At 41.6% G+C, this 15,572-nt stretch overlaps 1 protein-coding gene and 1 long non-coding RNA gene across 4 annotated transcripts in view; one reads left to right on the top strand and one right to left on the bottom strand.

The window, feature by feature from the left end:
- Positions 1-8,155, bottom strand: part of SPMIP4 (sperm microtubule inner protein 4) — a 37,881-nt gene extending 29,726 nt beyond the window's left edge. Inside the window, exon 1 of the mRNA XM_045793003.2 lies at positions 8,022-8,155. Coding sequence (XP_045648959.1) covers positions 8,022-8,155 — 134 coding nt within the window. The remainder of the gene's footprint in view (positions 1-8,021) is intronic.
- LOC123789157 (uncharacterized) overlaps positions 1-15,039 on the top strand; it is a 54,002-nt gene extending 38,963 nt beyond the window's left edge. For 2 of the 3 annotated variants that reach the window (XR_006778692.2, XR_006778694.2), the window contains 2 exons: positions 12,654-13,087; positions 14,892-15,039. This is a non-coding gene — a long non-coding RNA (uncharacterized LOC123789157). The remainder of the gene's footprint in view (positions 1-12,653; positions 13,088-14,891) is intronic. The other variant, XR_006778693.2, reaches the window with a different exon arrangement.
- The last annotated feature ends 533 nt before the right edge of the window (positions 15,040-15,572 follow it).

Here is a 15,572-nt window from a genome sequence, read left to right as displayed (position 1 = left end):
TGAGAAATGTACCCTCTATTCCTACACTCTGAAGGGTTTTAATCAGGAAAGGATGCCAAAATCAGCATCTCTTAAAAGCTTACTAGAAATATAAATTCTAAGGCTCTCCCTCAGGGCTAGGAATCAGAATTTCTGGGGGTGGGCCCCAGTAATCTGTTTTAATAAGCCCCCTAGATGATTGTTATACGTGCTAAAGTTTTAAAAGCATTGCTCCATTCAACAGTTACCTTTCATAGGAATCAGGTCTCATCCCTTACAACTGTACCATTCAGTGGGCTGGAGATATGGAAATTTCATAAATTGGCTGGTAGGCCTTAGTCTGATCTTGAAAACTGGTAATTTAGATGACTTTTCCTGCTCTTTCTGAACAAGAGTGGAGGGCAGGGAGTCTAACTCCCTATAAACATAGCTTTGTAGGAAGTACTCAGTGGAGTCTGTTGAATGAGTGCATATGTGAGTGAATGAGTGAAGCCAAAGAGATGGTTTGTTTCCTGGACTGTAGCCTGTGACACAGGAATGGAAGCTTTTTCCTTAGAAGAAAGCCTCGCCAAACACTTAAGAACATGTGGCAAAAAAATCTGCTTCCTAATTAGCAAGGATTTAATGACTTCCAGTTTCCAGTAATGGCAGTTTAGATTATTTGGAGTATCCTTCCCACTGAAAACAACCAAAAGTGCTAAAAAGGGAGCTTCTGGGTTGGTGAACACTTGGAGATTGGGGGACAGTAGTGCACTCAGAGAACATGGAAGCACCATGCGCCTTTCCACATCCCTTGCCCTGTGCATCTCTTCCATCTGGCTGTTTTTGAGTTACGTCCTTTTATAATAAACTGGTGATCTGTCATCAAGAGATGAACAGTATACTATTGTAGAGAACAAAAAACATTGATTCGTCCCAGTTTCCATAGCACAGCAAAAAAGACAAGTCACTGTGGACAAGGACTTTGCCACACTCACCGTAGAACCCCCAGGATATAGAACAGTGTCTTGCAAATATATGATGCCTAACAAATATTTATTGATTAGGTAGTTTTCCTCGAGAGCAGACAGTGACATGAAAATCTTAAAAAGGGAATCAACTACTTTGGATTAACTCTTCTTGGAGAAGTTGAATTCTATTTCTATCTGACCTTATTGATTTGCTTGGAGAAGACAGACAAAAAAATAAAAAACAAAAACAAAACAAAAGCTGAAAAGAAAAAAAGAAAAACATCTTTTTAAAAGCAACTGGTTGTTAACAAGACTGGAAAGAGTTACCAGAGCTCCATAAGAGGAAAATAGGACCCCAGAGGGGTAAACAAGCAAAGGAGTCACTTTTGCCCTTAAGGCAGTGCCAATTCTTGCAAATTTTATTTCTGTTTTAAGGAGATTGCTGGGTGAGGGGTACAGAAGCCAGCCAAGTGAGAAATCTAAAGGAGACCATCTCCACAATAAGCTGCAAAAGGTTACTCTCTCATATTCAAGATAAGTTAGAAGTAAACCACCTCTCTTGTTGTCTTTTGCCCAAATTTGCATCTGTCCACCATCTGACCTTGGTTTGAAGTGGTCCAGGATAGGTAGTATACCCGCCAGGCACCTTGCAGGACTAAGATTCCTTTCTGGAGGAAGGACTCTTGGAGGAGTCACTATCTAAGATGAGTTCTAAAGAATGAGTAGGACATTTAGGTGGGGGAATAACATGTCAAAAGGCCTAGAGGTCAGAAAGGTTATGGAATTGAAAATTCCTGACAGTGTTGGCTCCAGAACCCTTCTTTGGAAAGGATCGGTTTTGTTTGATAAAATATTTTGTTAGGCCACTTGGTTTAGAGGTTGAGATTCTGCAGGTATGGCTGTTGGTAAGACACCGAGCCACGTAAGACTGATTAAGCTGCCCTGCCCAGGGAAGGATTTGGTTTTTTACTCTTGTGAGAGCAAAGTTAAAGGGAGATGAAGAAGGGAGAAGCCAGCAAGATATTAGGAGGCTGGGAACTGCACTGGGTGAAAAGCCAGTGGGGAACCCCAGTGACAGCTGGGTTTAAGAATTTTTGAGAATACAGAAGTTATGGCTAAGAAGGGGCTTTAAGTTATCTGTTATATGGTGTGATGTGATTCTTCCTTTTGACCCCAAACTGATCAGGGAAGCTTACTGGGCTCACAAATGCTCTGTGTGCATGAGGTCTTTGGAGGAAACTGGGAATGACTGTGTTTCACATCCGGGTAAAAGTGTTACTGAACAGAAGCAGCAGAAGTGAAACCAAAGGAAACCAAAGTCAGAAAGTCATTAATGACCACTCCCACCCCTATCCTGGTAATATAGAAAGTTTTGAGGAAGGCTTTGGACTTCCAGAAGGTATGGAATAAAGATTTGAGTGGAACTTATCTAGATCTTAAGGGCTGAGAAAATGGAGTTGAATTTTTGGCCAAATCGTAGAGATGATGTAGAATTCAGGAATGTAGGGGCGCCTGGGTGGCTCAGTCGTTAAGCGTCTGCCTTCGGCTCAGGGCGTGATCCCGGCGTTATGGGATCGAGCCCCACATCAGGCTCCTCCACTGGGAGCCTGCTTCTTCCTCTCCCACTCCCCCTGCTTGTGTTCCCTCTCTCGCTGCCTGTCTCTCTCTGTCAAATAAATAAATAAAATCTTAAAAAAAAAAAAAAAAGAATTCAGGAATGTAAAGCACAGTAGAGAAGAGCTATGGTAAGAGGTGAAGCAAGAGAGGAAAACAAGAACAATAGCTGTGGGCCTTACAAGCCCTTTGGACTGTAACATCTGTGCAGTGGGGAGCCAATTAGAAACATGGGAGAGGAGCTCAGAGAGAGGGGTATAGACTGTGGAACTTCTTTGTACCAGTATAGTGCTTGGCTTAATGTATTCCCCCTGTAAATATCTGCTGAATGGAATGAAGAGCTAACACTTATAAATGCTTATAAATGGAATGCTTTATCTCATGAAGTCACTAGATAGGGGTTGGCAAACTATGGCTTACAGGCTTGCCTGTTTCTGTTAGTAACTAATTCTATTGGAATGCAGCCACAACAATTCATTATGTATGGTCTATTATCTGTGGCTGCTTTTTGCCCTGCAATAGCAGAATTGAGTAGCTTGACAGAGACCATAAAGCCTAAAACACAGTGGACCCTTGAACAATGTAGGAGTTAAGGGTGCCACCCCTCATGCAGTTGAAAATCAGCATATAACTTTTGACTCCCCCAAAACTTAACTATTAATAGCCTACTGATGACCAGAAGCCCTACAGATAACATAAACAGTTGATTACACTATTTTGTAATAGTGTACACACATACGAACACACATATTTTGTATGTTATGTGTATTATATACTGTATTCTTACAAAAAGTGAGCTAGAGAAAAGAAAATGTTAAGAAAATCATAAGGAAAAGAAAATACATTTATATTACCGTACTGTATTTATGGAAAAAAATCTGCATATAAGTGAACCCAGGCAGTTCAAACCTGTGTTGTTAAATGGTCAACTGGATTTACTGTCTGGCCCTTTACAGAAGTTTGCCAGCCTCTGCACTTGCTAGTCAAGGAGAAGCTGGGTGACCACTGATTTAGGGTGCTGTGGAAGGCATGGCGGTATTCAGCTCTCAGACCTCTGAGGCCTTCGCCAGCTTTATGGCAATAATCAGTAGACGTGGTATGAAGGGCATGACAAGTGAAAAATATTTAAACACATTTGATTAATGGCAACCTAAGCTTTAGTATCTAAGTTTTAAAAAGTTATGTTTAAATTATTAGATGAGTCAATTTCTCAACATCTGACCTCCATATATATTACATTGTCCTGGGAAGATGAGTCAGTAGAAAATGTTAACCAGCCCTTTGGGTGGGCATCCATGTAAAGCCAATAAGTTGCAGGAGACCATTGAAAATAAAAGTCAAAAGCAAAAATAAGTCCTATTTCTCCTTTATTTTAGTGTCTCACATATTCCTCCTTAGCCTGAATATAACAGCATCTTATAGAAGGAACTAATTAAAATAAATATTGAGGTTTTAGGATTAAATAATTTGAAAGCTTAAATAATACATGTCTCCATAGCAAAGAAAATAACACTAAATTGTTAGTACTGCAATTTGTGGCCACATAAAAGTAAGTGTTTACTTGTTTTTGAGATAGATAGGTTTCCTACGGATGAACCAGCATCTTGCTTTGGAGTCACTATGGAGTTTTGAGCATTACCTTCTTTTTTTTTTTTTTTAAGATTTTATTTATTTATTTGACCGAGGGAGACAGCCAGCGAGAGAGGGAACACAAGCAAGGGGAGTGGGAGAAGAAGAAGCAGGCTCTCAGCGGAGGAGCCTGATGTGGGGCTCGATCCCAGGACTCCGGGATCACACCCTGAGCTGAAGGCAGACGCTTAACAACTGAGCCACCCAGGCGCCCCTTTAGCATTACATTCTACTTGAGGGGCTGAATTTAACCAGTAAATATTGGAAGGAATGATTAAATGAAAGCTCAGAACAAACATATTCTCATTTTTAGTTGGCAGAGGACTTGTAGTAAAAAAAAATAAAAAAAAAATTCAAGAATCCTAAAGCGATGGAATGAATCCAGAAACCAGATGGGAACTTTTGATGAAATCTTAAGTAATTCTCAAGGTACTTCCTTAATTGATGTTTGTTTGCTTAATGAGCTAGAGAACTTGCTAAAGGTAAGGAGATGTCAACCAAATGGAAAACAGAGATAGACATCTGTCATGATTTTGAATAGCTGTACCAGCCATTCTTGAATTTTCAATGGAAGAAATATGAAAGAATACCACGTGTTTATTGATATTTTTAAAGGAGATCAAGTCAGAGTATATATAATAGTGACTACTATAATCAGTCCAAAATACACCAGTGAAGAAAGTAACGGAAGGATGAAGAGTAACTCCCCTTTGGCCAGTGGGTAAGCCAGAACCATAATCCTGGTTTTCTTACTGTTTTCAGTGCTTTCTGCTAGACCAGTGGTTCTCAAAGTAAGCTGAAAAACTTCTAAAAATGAAGATTTCCTAGACCCACCTCAGACCTCTTGAGCCAGCATATCTCCAGATAGAGCCTGAGAATCTCTATTTTTAGAAAGTGGTTCTGATGTGTCCTGTCTACTCACCAGTGCTGGGTAACAGTGGAGCTAGACTGCCTATTCTGAAAAGAAAAAGTATGCTGATGTGAGGAAGTCATTTTGCATTGTTGTTCAGTGGTTGAGTTCAGAACACATGATATTTTAAAAAGGTATCTTCTTGTACATCCAGGTTTAGAAAGGTAAACTTTTGAGAGCTAACATATGCTAGAATTCATGTTCACCCTTATCATTATGAAGGGTAATCCCTAAAGGCCAGGAGCTTGCTTTTTTTTCCCCTAAAGATTTTATTTATTTATTTGTCAGAGAGAGCGAGGGAGCATAAGCAGGGGGAACGGCAGGCAGAGCAGGCAGAGGGAGAAGCAGGCTCCCTGCTGAGCAAGGATCCTGATGCACAACTCCATCCCAGGACTCTGGGATCATGACCTGAGCCGAAGGCAGCTGATTAGCCAACTGAGCCATCCAGGTGTCCCAAGACTAGGCGCTTTTTGTCTTGTTTTGCTCTTGAGATGCCTTGAGGCTTGAATTGGGAGCCACAGACCCTGACCTTGCTCTGAAGAAGTAAGCCTCAGCATTGACAGACTAGAGGTACCAGTGTTACCCTGATGACCACTTTTCAGAGCAGTTCAGAAGAAAAAGAGAACTTCTATTTCTGTAAGCTCCCAGCTGCTTTTTAAGAGGGAGTTAAAAGGAGGAGTTTTGAGAATGCACGATCATCATGGCTTTCCCATTTGGTAACTATGATAGGAAAAAATTCACATGGAATATAAGGGAAAGCAAGTTTTATTTGTTAGGAATCAGGAACATGGTTGTACCTACCTTTTACTTCAAGTAGTACATTGCTGTAGTTTATAGGTAACTGAACATATATTGTATTTAATTTTATAATCAGTTAATAAAAAACAGCATTTTATCAAAGATGCTTCCCTTAAAATTTATGCCAGTTAAAAGGTTTTGGAGCCAATTACTAACCAACCATAGGACCATTTAGGTAGAAGAGATAAACATTTCAGTAAAAAGCCTTACATAAGTGCTTTTGAGGGAATAGTGAATTCATTCAGATAGGATAGCCTTAAATTCCTACTCAGATCCCTTTTGGCCAAATATAACATTTTTTTTTTTTTAACGATTTTACTTATTTATTTGACAGAGATACAGCCAGCGAGAGAGGGAACACAAGCAGGGGGAGTGGGAGAGGAAGAAGCAGGCTTCCAGCGGAGCAGGGAGCCTGATGCGGGGCTCGATCCCAGGACCCTGGGATCATGCCCTGGGCCGAAGGCAGATGCTTAACGACTGAGCCACCCAGGCACCCCTTTACATTGTTTTTGAGCCAGGGATAGCTGCCTATTCCCAGATCGTGCACAATCTGCTAAGGGTTCCCTTTGACTCAAGGGAAGCCCTGCTTAATCTGATCCCCTTGGAACTGAGTATGAGTAGGACTTTAGGGCTGACAACCACTTTTGGGAATCAGGTAACAAAAGGGGACATGCAGCAAGGACTGACTCAATAGAAGTGAGCTGAGTCTTCTTTCCCACAAATATGAAAATATTCCTTTTCATTAAGTGAAAATACCAGTTTATAAAAAAATAGGTTAAATATGACCTTCAAATTTTAAAAAATAGAGAAAACACATATCTAGGTGTTAACGGTGCTTATTCTGGATAAAGGAAGTACAGAGGTTTTTTCCCCAGGCGCTTTAATTTCATAGCTTTTCCTTCTGTTAGAAAAAGGGAAAATTTGTTTTCTTCAGGATTTCCATGATTTCTAAATTATTTATAAGGAACGTGTTAGTTTTATCATTAGGGGGAAAAAACTTTCTTCTTTTTTCATATAAAGAGCATGTTTACAAGCTAGACTAGATCCATGAGGGCTGATCAAGATGGTGAAAGCCTCGACGGAAGAAAGAGTAAAGTCTGTAGGGAACCAGTGTCTGGTCTGGCGAAGAGAATTCTTACAGAGGCAAAGGATCTTCGAACTCTCGAAGGGCTGCTGTCGTGGAAATGATAGATTATTCTTACTTTGCATGGCTTTGGAGAGAACTAGGATCAGCAGGTAGAAATTAGGGGGAGGAAAACATGTTCTCAGTAGAAAGAAAATTATCTAACAATCAGTAGCTTTCAAAATTGGGATGGATTGCCTGTGTGGTAGTGACCTCCCATTTTGGAAGTGTAAACTGAGGCCAGGTGGCTTTCTGTGTTTCTTAAAGAAGGAATTCTTAAATGAGAGATTTGACCAAGTGAAATTATAAACAAAACAAAACAACCACACGGGCTATTTTTTTTTTTTTACTGTCCAAGTGTTTTGAGAATTTTTTTTTTTTTTTTTGGCCTCAAAATGATTCAAGTAAATACAGAAAGATGGCACTAAGATCTTGGAAAATTACTTGTTTGTACCCATAACTTCATATGTAAAATGGGGATAATAATAGTACTTACAGGGTTGTTGTAAGGATTAAAAGAACTGCTACATTCAAAGCATCTGGCTCAGTGCCCACTTATGTAATTACTCGATACACATTAGGTGCAGTTTTAATAATAATTTGTAATTAATGTGTTACAGGAAATTTGGTAAAGCAAAAATTTAGATAGCAACTATGAACAACAGATTCTGGGAGTGTTTTTGAACAGATGGTGTTAGGGGATGATAGGGAACCACTACACTACTCCTTATAAAATAAAAAGTTTGATTAAAACAGATTAATTTTCAAATGAAAGAAGTGATCATTCTGGAGTTCCAGAAGGTAGTGGATGAAATTGATGTCTGCCTTGTAAAAATACACACCGACTTACTTTTGATCGAGTTCCTAACAGATGTGGACACTTTACAGTTAATTGTCATGTTATGCCATCTCTATCATGTGATAAACAGAAGAGCCCCCAATTGAATTTTTTCTCACGTATAAAAATAATGTATTAAAGCCCTTTTTAATTATTTATATTCTCTAGTTTTTGTTTTACCTGTCCTCTGAGGCAGTTGGTCGAACAGTTGTTTGTAGTGGAGTGTGCAATTCATTAGAGTAGAAGGTATTGGACAGTATGTCAGCTCCTTCAAGCTCTCTGCAACAATAGGGCCTGCCGTGAATTACCTCCATGTTTCTTGACTAAGATGGCACAGACTGGAAGAGAAAAGGAGGGCACACTTGGTTCAGCAGTCAGCTTGACTTGCTCACTATCACAGTGACCCTCCCTCAGGGAAGGCAGGGAACATACTTTATATTGCTAAATTGTTCAGCTCAACACTGCATAGAAATCACTTCCTTCCTCACCAAGGGGCTGTCTATGGACCCTCAGATTATCACATCAGTGATAAATAGCAACTTAAATTCTAAGGAAATGAATTTCAATGGAAACAAATCCACAAAATGGAAGATGTTTCTAAGTACAATCTAAACACTATGTGGATGAACACGTAGGTCCATATCCGTAAAAGGCCACTACTGCATGGACATCGACTGAAATTATATTTTTGCCTCAATTTTTACCATAACTATTCAAGAAAGCTCAGCTGATCCCTCACTCCCTCCCCACCCCACAATTCCAGAAAGCAGGCAGAATCAACCAACAGAATCAGCAGCTGTGCTTCTAAAGGTTTCAAGGATCCGGAATGAGAGAAGTCCTTTGCAGAGAGGTGGAGAAGCAGGGGCGCAGCACGAGCAGGACCCCAAAGGGGTGAGAATTCCACCCTCTCCCTTAGACTTAGAGGGGGAAGCCAAGGAGGCGCCCAGGCTGAGACCTCGTGCTTCCCGGGCCATCAGCGTCCTGCCAAGTAATGACTCGGGGAGTTCGGACGCACCTGGGACATTGGTCTGGGAGCAGCCTTGGACCGCGTCTCCCCTTCCCCTCCCCAGAGCTGGTGGGCCTCCGCGGGGCGTGGAATCCCGCCGTCGTCCGCACCTGCGGGCCCGGGGAGCTTGCGGGCTGGAGGCAGGTGCGGGTGGGAGAGAGAGAGGGACCTCGGACAGACCAGGGGTGGGGTTGAGGGTGCCTGTGACGGCAACTGTGACCGTGGCACTAGGTAATGCATTCTTGCGGGGTGGTGGGCGGCTCTTACAGGTTTCGCAGGAAGCGAGCCCAGGAGCTCTGCGACCCGTAGGAATTGGAAGCGGGACTGGAAGTGTGGAGGGAGGGCTGGACGCCCAGTGTAGAGGTGAAAGGAACTCTTCCGGGGCCTCAGCCCCGCCCCCACACCTCGCCCCACTCTGTCCCCAGGCGTCCTGTGGTGGGGGCACACTGTTCTATTCGTGGGCTACCTGTTCCAGGCTTTTCTCCTGGCCCAGGCCTTCCTTCGTGTGGACCGGGCAGAGGACGAGCACAGGGCCAGGATAGAGGGCCAGAGGACACCCTGGTGAGGCGAGAGCGTCCGACCCATGTTCTTCCTCCACTTCCCTGTGCTGGAATGGGGAAGAGTGCGGCCACATCCAGGGTGGGTTCGCAGGACTCTGCGCGGGCTGCTCCCAGGCTTACACCCTGTGAGAACCTCGGCTCTTCTCCGCTGGGTGGGCGTGGACTTGGCGAAAGGGTAGGTTGGCCCGCGGATGCCCTCTGCAGTTCCCGAGGACCTAGCCCCACTTCATTGACCTCGGTTATCCGCACCTCTCCGCTTGCCCTTTTCCCCCAGCAACAAATGAGAACCACGTTTCTGCACTTACAGAGCCACGAGTTTCTCTGATGACTGAGTACTGGGCTCCCCAGAAGGATGGGGTGTGAGAAGCTTAGGTTTTGGGAGAGGCTAGAACTGAGCCTGCGGGAACACAGAAGGATGTAGGGTAAGAGTGATCACCACCTATGAGAAGGGAGATGTGACAGTGTCCTTGTTCTCTGCTTTTTTTTTTAAAAAACAACGCTCTAATCAGCCGACCAATGAGTATTCATTTTATGCTGTGCCTTCTAGGTGAATGTTTGAGGGAAAGAAAGGTGCATTGGAGTAGACAAGGTAGTCGTTTGGTATTCTTGGTCAACTTCTTAGTCCCCGCACCTCGCCTACAACTCCACTTAGCTTGCAAGAGTAAATACTGCTGCAGACAGTTGTGAATTAGGTGGTTTGCCTTTATCTTTTACTCCTTTATACATCTTTCCCCCCACAAAAAACTTCTCATGGAAGTACATCCTAACTTTTTTTTTTTTTTTTTTGTCTTTTTGCTGCTCTCGGGGTTTTCAGGATTTCCCTTTAAATTCCTTCCCATTAAATTCCCTGTCAGCTCTGCCTATTTCCTGTGCCCAACCTTCCAGTAATTTCCATACTCCACCATTCTCTTGTGGTTGACCTTTGTCCCATTTCCTCATGGCTTGATTTTCCTGGAGGTAATAATTGAGCATAATAGGTTTAACCAGGCATATCTGCTGAAGCTGCATCACTAGGCACGTGTTTGTATGTATGCGAGTAGTTGTGATACCAGAGAAGTTAGGGCAACAGTGGGTTGACTGACCAGGATATGTGGTGATAAGCTACAGGTTCTACTGGGTTTGAAATTTTATTTTCTGTCAAATGGGAGTGAAGGTAGGAAAATATAATTACTTATTTTTAACTTCGCTATTTCCAAATAAAATTTATAGGCAAGAAAAAAATTCATTGTCAGATCTTTATAAAACAAGTGTTCTCTTTGGAAAAACTTCCCTATCTGAAAGGTTCTTGAGGATGTCAAGACTGGGTCTGCTTGACCATGCTCCTTATTCTAGGCGTTTTTGACTTACTCACACCACCTCAGCCATCAGGTGATATATACGTGACCCCGACAACACAAAGTAGCCACCTACCGAGGGGTCCTCAAAATAACTGACTTCTTAGGTATATCACCACCACCAGTGCAGTCAGTAGCCCCAGATCTACTACTGTCTACTTCTCCTGACGGGTTGATCCCTCCTTCATCACCTCATTTACCTTAATATATTCTTTGAATCACCAAGAATCCTTCCAGCAGGGAAAATGAAATTTGGGAATGAAAAAATGTATCATAGAATATTGTGTCTGGTTGACAAAAATTCCAAACCTCTTAAGTTAGACCTTTAACATTCAAGGAAATAATATACAGGAAGTATATAATAATATAAATTATTAGTTATACTCTATAACCTTTGTTTTAAATCTGTTACAGAGACTTTTAACTAAGTGGTATTTGATAATGAACCAAATAAGGTTTTGAGATTTCTGGTACTTCTTGGCACATAGGAGTATTTAAAAAAATCCCCCCCTGTTTTGATATAATTGACATATAACATTGTATAAATTTAAGGTGTACAGCATAGTGGCTTCATATATGTGTATATTATGAAATAATTATCACAGTAATTTTAGTTGCTAGCATCTGTCACCAGTGATGTTTAGTTACAAAAAAGACTTTTTTCCCTTGCGATGAAATCTTTTAGGATTTGCTCTCTTAGCAACTTCATATATACCACACAGCGTTAACTCTAGTCATCCTTTTGTGCATTACATCCCAGTACTTATTTATCTCATAACTGGAAATTTGTACTTTTTGACCACCTTCACTTGATTCCCTCACCTCTTACTCCTCCCTTCCTCTGGCAACTACAAATCTGATCTCTTTCTCTATGAATTTGGTTGTTTTTTGTTTTGTTTTGTTTTTTGTTTTTGTTTTTTGATTCCACATACAAGTGAGATTGTACAGTATTTATCTTTGTCTTATTTTACTTAGCATAATGCCCTCAAGATCCATACGTGTCATTATGAATGCAGGATTTCTTTCTTTTAATGGCTGAATAGTTTTCCCGTGTGTGTGCATGTGCCACATTTTCTTTATCCATTCATCTGTTGATGGACACTTAGGTTGTTTCCGTGTCTTGGCTATTCTAAATAATGCTGCAGTGAACATGGGTGTATAAATATCTTTTTGATATAGTGATTTCATGAATATTTTATAAAGATTTTATTTTTATTTATTTGAGAGAAAGAGGGAGGGAGGTAAAGGGACAGGGAGAGAGCACAAGCAGGGGGGAGGGGCAGAGGCAGAGGGAGGAGCAGGCTTCCTGCTGAGCAGGGAGCCCGACATGTGCTGGATCCCAGAACCCTAGGATCATGACCTGAGCCCAAGGCAGATGCTTAACTGGCTGAGTCACCCAGGCGCCCTCATGAATATTTTTTAAATGGAAAAAGTTTGAGTTTTATTCCTTGCCTAGAAGATGGGTTGGGAAGTCTCTTTCAGTGACTTTAAAATATACATTTAAAAAAATCGCAGAACTTAAAACCTCATTGATTCCAATGTATATATCCTACTTACGAGGATGACAAAAAATACATACTCTGCTGGCTTTAAAATTAAACTGATTACAAATGAGTTTAGTGACACTTTAATATTAAATTGAGTTTTTTGCCTTGAGTAGCTAAGGAACTATGTAGTCATTGAAATGACGTAGATGCAGATATTTATAAAATGTGCTTATTTAGTAAATAATCCCTATTGCCTAGAATGTGTCAGGGACTGTCCCAGTGCCTGCAGTCTCAGGGTACGGAACCAGGGACCAGTTATAATTCCAGTGTGTAGGTGCAGCATTGAGGGGCAAACACTCTTGCACTTCCAGCCTCAAGAATTATGGAAACGAGGACTGTAGTCATGTAGTATATTTTCTTCCTAGCCTAGGTGGCCTAGGCTCCAAAGATGGCCCCAGTGAACCACAGCTCCTGCTATTAATGGTCGTGTGTACTTCCCACCTACGTTTGTATGGGCTGGTCTGTGACTCGTGTTAACCACTTGAATGCAGTAGAAATGGTGCTGTACCAATTCTAGACCTACTCTTTAAGAGGACTGGCAGCTTCCACTTTCTCCTTCTTGGAACATTTGCTTTCGGGAGCCCTGAACCACTGTGAAAGAAGTCTGACTACCTTACTGGAGAGACCCTGTGGAAAGATTACATGAAGAGGGGAGAGACCCTTTTGTCATAATGTCCCTGTTATCTGAAGAGATGACTCCAGTCCCGCCTGCCACCTGACTGCAACCATATGAGAGGCCCCAGGGGAGACCAGCAGAAGAACTGCCCCCATGATTTCAGTCGATCTACAGAATCACAAGGTAATAAAACAGTTGTTCTTTAAAACAAGTCCTGGGAGGGTTTATCATGCAGTAATAGATAACCAAATACTGGTTAAGTAATGTTTGTATGTATTATATAATTTGTTTTCTTTCTTATCTTTTTAAATATTAGAATGTTTTAATATTTTAATGTTAACTCAGGTGTTTGTTGGTGGTTGACTTTACAATGTAGTATTTAAGATGCAGAATATTTTTATGGCATTGTAACTAAACTAGGAGAGGAAATTAACATCATCCAGAAGTAGACATGGTGACTGTTAGGACCTTCTGGGGAGTGAGTCATAGGATATTCATTTGTATGAAAAATAATTTCATCATTTTAGGTGGAAGCATGCCATATTATTATTGCACTGATGTTTAAATATGTGTAGAGAGGTGTCTGTGGGTACTGAAGAGCCAAAGGAGTGGACCCTAGGCTAGTTCATGCCACAGTAACATATAATCCCCAAATCTGAGTGGCCTAAAATCTCAGTAGCTTATTTTTCCTTATGCTCCCTAAACCAATACTACAGGGGGCCTTGTCGTTCAGGGGCCTAGGTTGATGGAAAACTCACTGTCTGATAACTCTGCCATCCCAATATGGGGCCTCAAGATTTGGACCAGCAGAAGGGAGTGTAGATGATTAAGCACCAGCTCTTAACTTTTTCTACTGATAAGTGATTTGCATCAGTTTATAAACATTTCAGTGGCCACAGGAAATTACAGGGGGTGGCCTGGGATATGTCGTGTTCCTGCGTACCTAGAAAAAGAGGGAACTGGAAATGTTAGTGAGTTCTAGAAACATCAGTCGCAGTGTTCTTCTACTACTTTGCCTCCCTCCAAGTTTTAGCTTCATCCTATCATTCTCTACACTGCCACCTGGGAGATTTTTGTAAAATGCAAATCCGATATGTTTCTTGCTTGAAATCCACCATGGGTCCCTGTTATTCACAGAATGAAGGCTAACTTCTTAATCTGAAAAAAATTTTCATAATCTAATCTTTCTCAACTCTTTCCCACAGGCAGCCCACCCTTCGATTATATTGAGCTACTTGCAGTTTCTTTTTTTTTTTTTTAAAGATTTTATTTATTTATTTGACAGAGATAGAGACAGCCAGCGAGAGAGGGAACACAAGCAGGGGGAGTGGGAGAGGAAGAAGCAGGCTCATAGCGGAGGAGCCTGATGTGGGGCTCGATCCCATAACGCTGGGATCACGCCCTGAGCCGAAGGCAGACGCTTAACCGCTGTGCCACCCAGGCGCCCCGCTACTTGCAGTTTCTTGACTTAGCCTTTTTCTGGTCTCCATACCTTTCCCTCTGCCATTTCTTCATATCAAGTTTTATTCTTTTTGGTAAACCATATCTGTCAGTCAGAGTTCAGTAAGTAGCAGAAGCCATACCCATTATTTGAGCAGGACAAATTTAATATAAAGGATTATTAACTAGTAGAAGTTGGGTCACTACTAAAAGAGGGAGATTTAAACTTCTTGGAAGACAGTGTGCCTATCATAGCTACACACAGCCTTCCAATGGAGAAAAACTTGCCAGAGGTGTAGGTTGGCACTGTGCTCTAGAAGTGGTCTGGTCTTGTTGGAGGATGTGAGTTGGCCAGAACTGGCCTCTAGAAGTGGCCTGCCATTGCTGGGAGGGTATGGGCTGGATACAGCTACTGGTGGAGAGAGAATGGTCTAATGGCACAGCTGGGACTCTTCTATATGGCTGCTGGGCTCTGGTGATGAATAATAATAATAGAGGATCAGTACCTGAAACAGAAATGTCTGACACTGTTATCATTGCCTTGCAGGGTCATTCCAGTGCCCTCTATTGACGAAGCTTAAAATTCTGCCACCTGACAAAGGAGAAGGTTTTGCAGGATCCAAGTCTATTATCACAAAACGTGGGGCAAAGAAGAGTGAATTTAGAATGGAGAACCAATAAATTGATAATTTGCACACCTTAGTAATGACAATTTATTTAACACATATTATGTGCCAGGTGCTGTGATAGAATATGTGTGTGTGTGTGTGTGTGTGTGTGTGTGTGTAGGTGTACATAATTTTAAATCCCACAGCAGCCCTTTGAAGTAGATATTATTCTCATTTGACATATGTGAAATGATTCATGTTTGTCTGGACATCAAAGCTATGCTCTTCTCTGCTATCCTGATATTCCTTACTTCTCTGTGGAAGGTTAAATGCACCTTCATGTCTTCCCCCTTAGTGCTTGCCTCTGTATTATAACACTTATTTTGCAGTACTTACTGGTTTATATGTCCACCTCTCTCCGTAATATAGGAGTTCCTGAAAAGCAGGAATAGTGTTTTTCGATTCATTTTGGGTTCCCAGTGCACATCTTTAGTACCTAGTACCTAACAGGCACTTAAATGCTTATGAAAAGAATAACTGTTTGGGTGTTCCCTCCTTGAAACCAAGGCCAGTGGGCTAAATAATTCTGGAAACACCTAGGTAGGTGCCGAGTAAATCTC

Source organism: Ursus americanus, chromosome 3, assembly GCF_024610735.1.
Source record: "Ursus americanus isolate L20-20 chromosome 3, mUrsAme1.1.p, whole genome shotgun sequence".
Taxonomy (NCBI): domain Eukaryota; kingdom Metazoa; phylum Chordata; class Mammalia; order Carnivora; family Ursidae; genus Ursus; species Ursus americanus.
The sequence above is the reverse complement of the archived record's forward strand: the minus strand, read 5'-3'. Positions and strand labels throughout refer to the sequence as shown.